The 9812-nt window shown below is 40.1% G+C and overlaps 1 protein-coding gene across 1 annotated transcript in view; it reads left to right on the plus strand.

The window, feature by feature from the left end:
• Positions 1–8803, plus strand: part of CXXC4 (CXXC finger protein 4) — a 28625-nt gene extending 19822 nt beyond the window's left edge. The window contains exon 4 of the mRNA XM_027677114.1: positions 1641–8803. Coding sequence (XP_027532915.1) covers positions 1641–1685 — 45 coding nt within the window. The 3' untranslated portion in view covers positions 1686–8803. The remainder of the gene's footprint in view (positions 1–1640) is intronic.
• Positions 8804–9812: the final 1009 nt, after the last annotated feature.

The raw sequence follows: 9812 nt of genomic DNA on the forward strand, positions 1-9812 counted from the left end.
ACACAAAGAAAACTCACACTGATCAGGGTGACTGTATTCAAAAAACAAGCTCATTGTCTTTGGGAGTTGATTTTCGGATGATTTATTAAAGCATAATGTTTGCGGAGGGGGAGTGGGTATTGAATTGACAACAGGTCAGACTTCTAATGACACAGCAGAATTATTTTGATCTCTGGTATTTCCATGTGGACAAAAAATAAACATAACAATAACAGCTTTCCTTTCATACGGCTTTTACAAAAAGAGGAGCTATGTACTGCTTGAGCCTGATTATCACAAACTGGGCTAATTATTCAACAAAAAATAGTTGCCATACTAACGAGCAATTCCCTGGAATTCAGAAAGAAATATTCTAACAGCAAGTACAATGCACATTGTACCCTGCAGGGTCTGTGGTTTGTTGTTTTTTTAGGGAAACACTAGGACAACATTTTAAAGTGCTCCCTGAAACAAAAATGAAAGAATTCTTTCAAAAAGAGACATGGTATCTATATGTGACACCAGCAAAATCCATGAGAACTTTTTCGTTACAAGTATTTATTTGCAAATTTCCAGAGTTTTATTTTTAGGGGAATTTCTTTGGATGTAACAATAATATTTGTGGGTAGTTCTTAATGAAACAAGTACTTGTGAACTGGGACAGACTGATTCAGAGTCATCTTAGGGCTCATTCTCACTTCCCTGGACAGTGCAGTCATTAGTTCTGGTGGAGAGACATGTGGACCTAGATGAAGGGCTCTTTTACAATCTTTTAACTGAAGGAAACTGAGGATAAGAAATACCGTACAGAAGTGACACAGTCCTTGTAGGCTCAGCCCCTCAGCCTCTCACGTATTTGGTACTTCAAAGCTGTGAAGGGAATTTGCTGGTACTCAAATGTGTATGGAGGCACCTGAATGCAAGTGGATATCATTTCCAGGGGGGAAAGGCGGAGGAAGGAGGGGGTATAGCAATTCTGCGAGTAGACTATTTCTGTGTAAGCCAAGGTCCAGCATGTGTGTGAAAGAAAGTACATGGGCAGTCTGGCCAGCACCCCAAGGTGTTTCCCTCAGTGAAATGAAGTCAAGGATGTGTTTAAATTCTTTCTGCATTGCAACCTAAACGTGGAATGAGGTGGCCAGCCTGAGGTTTCAAAATACTGACCTCTGTTCCCAAGGTGTCTGTAGACACAGCACACTTTCCAAGTGACAGATCAATGCCTTTGCTATTCCTCTGTCACAAACATGGTCTTGCCAAAGCACGTGTTTAAACCTGCAAACCCAACCAAGCCATAACGGTGTGTCCAGTATGCCAAGGCCCAGGGAGAAACCATTGTACAACTGTGTGGTTATTCTAAAAGCACTGTCTGTTTTCCAGATATTTTTTCTAGCAATGTTTACATTTTCATGACTAACTTGTTAACTAAGGAGAAGACAGCATGTTAGGTGTGTTATATACTGAGTACCATGTATTGCTCGTGATCCTAAAATGGTGTGTGTTTGGAGAAGAATGTTTCTATTAATTGTCAAGCAATGTGAGGCATCGTGCTGTTCCTAGATAACTGAAAGTATGCCTAAAATGTAAAGGAAAAGAACAACTAGAACTGGAGTATTCCAATGCCACAAAAGAAAGCTTAACTTGTTTTCTTGCTTTTTTTTTAGAGAACACCTGTTCCCAGCGCTGAAGCATTCCGATGGTTCTTTTAAGCAGTAGTGTATCTTATTTTCGAGGCAGTCCGAAGTGAATGGCAAGCTAAAGTCTTGTTTTAAGAAACTGCTTAGTCCACCATTGAAGAATATACTCAGATACTATTTTCATTTATGTATAGGGGTTTCCTCAAAAGTAAAAGACAAAAATCTGGGAGCCTGGGGAATTGGCCAGCTTCACATTCAGTACACCGATTCTTTCTTTGATGTAACTTAGCTATACTAGTGAAGTTGTTGTCTATTTTTAAAGTGGCTGTAAAAAAAAAAAGTTTGGGTAAACCCCTGCTATAAAGTCATGTATCTTTGAAAAGTAACATATCTATACTTCATTTTCAAATATATGTGTTTCAGTACTGTAAACTGTACAGATAGCCGCTTGTATTTTGTGTGTTTAGACACAAGGAGACAATCATGTCTGAGCATCAATGGAGATAAACGGTTTGTACACAACAGTGTGGTTCTGCGAGTTAAATCCGGAGCAATAAATTCTAGCTTTAACTATTATTTTGCTAGTTGTTTAGCATCAGCAGCAACAGCAGCACTGTTTTACCCTGCATCCTTCCATAGAGACTTGATGCCAAGTTTTTCCAAGATAAAAAAGATTGTGATGCATCTAGCAATTGCCTTCTGTTGTGGTGTTGTGAGAGGGGAAGACGTAGCATTTAAAATTAATCTTTCAAGCACTCTATTAGAGTAGTCGTTTATGCACTTGCATTGCTTCTAAATGAGCTTTACAGAGGGGTATCTCTCCAAAAATGCTGTCTGGTGTTTGACTTATTTTCCACTATACTCTGAGATGGAGTGCCCAGCATAGGCGGATGTGCAAAACTAGTTGTCCAAATAAAGGTTGTTCTAGGAAGAAAACAGAGTACCAGACTTTAGAAAAAATGATGACTCAGCTTAATTACCCTTCACCTACGAGATCTTGTGTAGCATTTTCAATCAATGGAGTAGGCATTTTATAAAGTGGAATGCCATATTTGTGGTTCAAGTGGAGCTCTTCATGGTTAAATGAGTTTTGACAGTTGGACTGGTTTGGGTCGCACTTGCACTTGTGCTCATTTGAGAGCCTGGATATTTTTGCAGTATAAAAATGAGCTTTTTTTTAAAAAATGCTTTTAAAAAACACCACTTCTCCCCACACATTTCTTGGTCCACAGATCTTGGATTTGCTGAATGACTGGTCCCTTAGGCCCCCAGAAAAATGTTTTGCCGTTCTTCTTCCTGCTCTAGCTACATGGAGGTAATGTCTACTCCATAGAAAGGCAGCACACAGAGGGATATAACTCACATGCTGTAAAAATTATGGAAGATTCTAAACTTAGGGATACTTATTATCAGTTGATCATCACTTTTTATTGCTTGGCTTTGTCATACCGCTCAAAAGTAAGAAGGCCATGCCATCAAAGTAAGTGAATGCTGTTGTGCCATGTGTTTGATAGATTTATAATTTTGTATGAGATAGGACTACCAGTAGTTTCACAGACAAGGTGCTGGACATGTAAATAACCAGTTAATGTTGCACAGCACATGCAAATCTCCTACTGTTTCAGCACTTTCTCCATTTTTTTGCGAAGTACTTCAGCCCCTGGTCACACTTACGTGGTGAAGCACAAGGGATGGGTTGGGAATGCTATAGTGTGGGACCTGTGCAGGTGGGGAAGATGCCAGCTTTGGCAAGTGAGGGAGCTCACAGGGCTGGCAGGTGTTGGGAACAGCCCAGAAAACGAAGACCAAGGGATGGAGGAGGAGAAAACTCCAGAGGTCACATGTGTGTGTCAGCAGGACCGGGCAGATCGTGGGTGACCCAGGGTAACTGGAGGAGAGTGGGCGGGCTGGGCTTACACCTGCATCCTCAACTTAGGGTCAATGCATGTGTCTATGTCTTTGCGTCATATGACATCACCTATGTGGCTTCAGAGGTGGAATGTCACACTTAAAATGCTTCTATCATGGTGCCCCTCTTACAGTTTGTAAGAGATCCTTAGTTAAATATCATCCAGTGCTCATTCAATGAGCTTTATGTCTTTTTGTATGGCAGCTGTGTACAGATTTTTTTTGTGTTGGAGACATTTTGGTTAGGTCCTCTGTTACTGAACGCTAGACCAACGAGCTCTGCAAGGTCTTCTCTACCAAAGCACTGATTGATTTACAAACTGAAGCCTTATTTGCACATCTGGCTGGTAAGCTTGCCTTGCTCTTTGGAAAACTCTGATTGCTCTTACAGAAGCAGAGGCAAAGTTAAGTTCAGGCTACATTAGGTGTACAAAGATACTCATAGCAATGTACTCACTGTCTAATACCCTAATGTTGCATGTCTTGATGTGCTTTCTTTTTTTGTTTTGTTGTTTTGTTTTAAAGAACTGATGGGTCTGTATATTGTATTTGTGGTGTTTGACATGTCAATTCAAAACTGTTAAAACAAACAAACAAACAAGCCTGTTAATTATTGAAAATGAACAAGCGTTGATTTTTCTTTGATTTGTCCATATGGTTTTTCTTTCGGATGTTGTTCCTTTGCACCATCAGGTTTTTAGATTTTGCTGAAACAGTATTTATATGATGTAGTGTGCATAGAGCATTTTAATTAGTGATGTTTGAAGAAGGAAATCCCTTTTCTGGCCTGTCTCTCTCCGCTGCCCTTCCCTCCTCCCCTCTCGCTTTACATACATATTTGTCAATCTGATTATTGTCAAGTTCTAATTACCAAATTCGTGCTTTTCACAAGGTCCAATATCGTTTTTCAGTGTGAAAATTTATATTCTTCTCCAGTCTTCATTCTCACAAAGACAAATGAAAAAAAGGGGGTGGGCAAAAAAAAGCAGAACTTTTGCCGTCTTCTAGGTGAGAGTGCTAAGCCTAACGGAAGCATTTTTGGCATACCCCAGATAAACTTATGAAAAATTCTTATGTTGAAAGGGAGGCACACGTACCCATTCTGTCAATTAATAACAGACCCTCCCTATGAGGGAAAATACTCCCTTTTGTACAGACCCCCTGGTATGTAAGTCCTACAATTAATGTTGAAGAATGTAAAGTCTTTAAATGGGCTATATCTGTAATCAAATAATGAAGAAAGAAAGTAGTTAAATGAACATACCATTCAGGGTCGAATGCATTCAGCAAAAAGCAGTAGTGGGTCTTTGATCATGGTTAGATGCATAGTGATATCAAACAGTGGGTTCTCATGTAACAGCTAAATGTTTCAGATTTTGTTTTTATTAAATTTGGCAGTTTCACGCTGAGCTCTACTGTATTCTTAGTGAACAAAAGACAGCTCCTATGCTAGAAAGTACTCCATTTTCACAATTGCAGGGAACTAGGAGGGTATTTTCAGAAACATGGGCCACAGAAATGTACTCCTTTCACAGTGTTCTCCTATTTCTGAACTGTGCAGTTATCTATTAAATTTTCTAATAGATATTTGTGTAAGGTGTATGTATGCTTGTGCAATTATGGAAAAAAACAGTTTTGGAAAACAGTGTATTTATGAAAAAAATAATCACTTATGGGGCATGTACAAAACTGTATAAAAACATTCAATTTGCCCAGTAAAGTTGTTTTTGTGATATTTCTGTGTTGTTGAATAAAGGACTTTAGTATTCAAAATATCTCTCTTTTTCCATAAACAGATCCTGTTTGTGGGATCTTAAACAAAGAAAACCTCTTTTAGAAAAGAACCCTCAAAATGAGTGAGAAGGTCCAAATGCTGACCTCAGTCTTGCTTATGAGAATGAATGCTTATGAAGTGATGGTACAATACCTACAAAACTAATTCCTTCTCAATTGGCAATTGATGGAAACCCCATAAGTTATACAACTGAAGGTAACATCATACTCTGGAATTTTTTAAAAGAGCAGAAAAAATACTGCCTTTTTTGACTAGGAATGTTACTTTGAGATTTTTGAAGATATGAAAAGGTTGGTAAAGTAGGAGCAAGACTGATTACAGAAAGGCCTTAAACCCTTTAGTGCAGACCTGTGTTGTATAAAAAGAGTGGACTATTGAGGGTGATGTGATAAATTAGCAGTTAGCTTGGTAGGAAGAAGCATGCAAAGGTGAAATCTCATCTGTAGTTCTTGCAACAAACAATAGTCCTGAGAATAGATCATGCTGTTGCTGTTGGAGTATTTGGAATTATGAATATGGTTTGTGAGAAAATGCCAATATTATCTTTCTTTTCATTTTACTGCTTCTCAGTTCAAATTTCAGCTCTGTACCTGTCTAGAAAAATGTACATAGCTAAGGAAATGGGTTTCACTTGACATTTTGTTTCCCCATACTACTTGCCAACACTGAAGCAACTTCAGATAGGTGGGAAAGTTCGTGACAGTGCCGGCAGCGCGTCACCTGATTTTGGTGAAATTTGGAATGTCATTTTTCTGGAAATATTCCTTTAATCAACAGAAAGTCTGCTCTCAGGTGCCAAAACAGAATTTTTAAAGAGTTTGAAAAATGAGGTAGGTCCTTTAGTCTGTGAGATTCCTTCAATGCCAGCTGATTTTCCAGGGGGAGCCTTGGTGTATCCTTTTGTTTTTTAAAGAAAGCAACAAAAGAAAAAGGAACAGAAGTGGATTTTCCACTGATCCTGTCTGCTCTTATCGAAATCCGTAAGGATATATGTTCTTGGGAGACGTAGACTGCTCATTAGACAAGAGTGAATCTTGAGGTCTGTTTGAAGAGGAGGAAAAGGGCTGCCAGGTTGCTGAGGCATACTCAGTGATCTCTCTGGATTAAATATAGAATTCACAGGGAGGAAAAACACTCATTTCATGAGACGGTCGATTTGGAAGCGGGAAGAGGTCTCTGAGTTCCTATTCCTTTAATGCTTTCTCTTTCAACATTTTTTCCCCTCAAGTATTGTTTTATACTAGTCTGAATGAAAAATGTCCCTCAGCTCTGGAGAAATACTCGCCCCAGATATGAACCTTGCAGTTTCAAACTACCTATAGTTTTTTATAGCTGTTATTTTTTAATTTAAAAAAACCCCAACAACCAACCTAAAAAAACCTCCAAACAACAAGCAGGTAATTCTTCAAAGCGGAAACTGGCAAACTTATTACCAAGCCTGTTAAAGGAAGGAAAATACCCTTTTGTGTGGAGGCTCAATTCTTCGAGGCTGTGTTGGACTCAATTTGGTTTTGCCACTAGCCATTTCAGTGCTCTCATATATTTCCAGGGAACAAGTCTGAAATTATGAACGGTCTAGTGATACAGGGCATCGTGTCTTCTGGGAGGCTCTAGTCCTCCCCAGGTTCCCATGGGCTTTACCAGATAGCTCATGAAATTGGAGGATATTATATAGGTGACTTAGTTATAAGTTCAATATTACTTCAGTGTAAGGATCTACTCAGTCACCAGTGTGCATTGGGCATGGATAGACGGCTCCAAAATCTGTAAAGGAAAGAAATACTTCTCAGTAATAACCGCAGAGCATACAATAAAGTGAGACCACTGGAACTATCCAAGGAAAGAAAGGTGAAGTTCCACATCAGCAAAGATGTCAGGATCTGTTCCCACTGTAGTGTCATCTCTGTTTGCCGTTCGGTTTTTAGGATGGACACATTCGGCTGGGTCACTGGGTCCTTCAGCAAAGCAGTTCTGCCCAGGGAAGGCAGAATGAAGGAAACGCGGGTGGCAAAACGTAATCTTGCAAGACAAGGATCTAGACTGCCTAAAGTATTTCCACTGCTCTTCTAAGTTCTCAGATGAATTAAAGGATTGTCACATTATTATTAATTTAATAAGCAGGAATAGTTTGTCATGCTACTGCCCATTCCTGAAAAGGTGTTTTAGGAATTAGCCTTAATGAGTTAATTTCCCAGTAAACTTCAAAGGTACTTCTTAGTCTAATATGTCTTCCCCATAAGTGAAGATGCTGTGACTGTGGGTTCATTGGCCTGTATTAGGCCTTCACTTGTAGACTCAAGGATCTTTGCTAGAAAATAATTCAGCTGAATTCTAGTAGAAAGATCTGCAGGTGATGTGATGTCAGCCAGAGCCTGGATTAATTATTTGGTGCAGTTGTCCCCAGCTTGGTTCATGATGTGTTTAAGCATCCTACATTTGAAAAGAAAACACCTTTCTTACCTTGCTCCTTTAAGTCTGCTCTCTTTACAGAGTTAGTAACACTAACCCTCTGTACTTCTTCAGGAAAGCCCAAAGCGTTAGAAGAAATCTCTTTTTGGCTAGACATTTTCCTTTGGAAAGAGAAGGAAGAGTTAGTCCAGGTCAGAAACTCCTGATGCTCACCCAAATCTCCTAACTGGTCTTCTCTGCATCAGATCTAGCTTGTGAGCAAAGTCCATACATCAGCTTGACTCTCGGACACAACCCTACAGAATATCAACACTAAAGCAAACAGGACCCAGTGGGGAACGTTCCCATTATCACCTCCCTGGTACACGCAACAAACACAAGTTTATGCCAGATGTCCAACACCCCTTCCCCTCCCAGGGGTCAGGTTTGCTGTGCCCAGCAGAGAGGTGAACCTCCCCAGATCTGACGAACCCATTGCGCGCTGGAGGTTTTTAAGAAGAGAGAAGGTTTATGTGTCCAGATAGGGACTAGAATATCTTGACCCACATGTCTCACATTAGCTTTTGATTTCTAGCTGTGAGTGTCGGAGGCCTCCAAGCTTTAGGAGAAGGAGCTGGACTGTTGAATATACCTAGTCTCTTATGTGCCTATATTTTAATAGTCATACTTAGAGATTGATAGTGAATTTGAGCAGCTGACATGTTGACCGAGAATGTACTGGTTAATGCAAAATTATGACAACTGGCTTTCAACCAGTTTTTGGAGAATTAGTGGGTAAATAACCTGATCTAAAGAAACCTATCACCCACATTAGGAACTGTGAACTAATTATTGCTTTCTGATACTCTGCTCTTACTTGTTTTGCCTTTTTATCCTGGTTGTTTGCATTCCTAGGACTGATTTGCCTTTCTGATGCAATGCCATGTGATTTGCTGATTAATTTTTGTGAGCAATCGTAAACTCCAACCTATGGCTGACTCGGTATATTTTGCTACGCTCCATAAACATTCATTCATTTCTTATGATTACTGTGTGGAAACAGACTTTTACAGGCTAATAAACTTGGATTTCAACTGGATGAAGAGTTTCCTTGTGTCATTTTTTTCCTCTTTTTAAGGAGAAAAAAAAGTCAAAGAATGAGAGATAAAGATGCAAACCTTGACTTCATTTAACCAGGTCTCTGTAGCTATCTCCACAGGCGCTGTCAATACTAAACTTGGAAATACCAATAGCAGAACCTTATTCTCGAGTTGATTTTGTTGAGAGTGAGAAACACTCCTCCTTTAAAATAAAACAAACTTCCAGGGCTTCAGGCTGGGAGAGAGGGGGAAGGGAAATCAAGGGCTTTTCTTTAATTGGTTACTCTGGTGTCTTCTCTCCTGTAGACCTGCTTCCTTAAACACACTGACATGCACAGAGCAGCTTCCAGCTGAGACCAATTAAGCAGAGCATTTGCCTCCAGTATGGCTCACTGGCTCTGGCCGGGTGATGCTCATCGCAGGCTGTGTCGGCACAGGGCACAGCTGGAGCACGCGCGGGCAGGCGACCTCTCAGCACACAGAGGTCCAGGGCCAGCATCTTCTCACGCTCCTGGGGTCTGACGCTCCCTGACTTGTGATGCACGGCAAATGTCCAGTCAGAAATAGCTGCAGGTGGTGGAGTATTTCCTTCTTTTAGGTGGTTCGTTCAAACTCAAACAAATACAAAGGGAATACAAAGCATAGTAAATAGAAGGAACATGAATTCTCATGTCATAGCTGTTTAAGGCACCTTGGTAGTTGAATAAGCTGGGAGTAATTGATAACCCTTTACATGGTCTCTTCAGGCAGACCATTGGGATGAAATAGCACTTTCTGCAGGGAGAGGCCTCTGATGTAAATAAGTCATCATCCTTTCCATGTATTAATCTGATGTGTCACAAACATTATGATAAAAATTGTATTTTTCAGTTCACTGGAGGCCCAGGGCACATAGAGGATCCTAATCTCACCAAAGAGCATACAGGAATTTGAGAGCAGAAGGAGGGCTAATTTTTGTCAACTTTCAGGCCTTGAATGCAAGCAGTGAGACCAAGTATCACTGAATGG

Source organism: Neopelma chrysocephalum, unplaced genomic scaffold, assembly GCF_003984885.1.
Source record: "Neopelma chrysocephalum unplaced genomic scaffold, ASM398488v2 Primary Assembly neopelma1_42b, whole genome shotgun sequence".
In the NCBI taxonomy this organism is placed as follows: domain Eukaryota; kingdom Metazoa; phylum Chordata; class Aves; order Passeriformes; family Pipridae; genus Neopelma; species Neopelma chrysocephalum.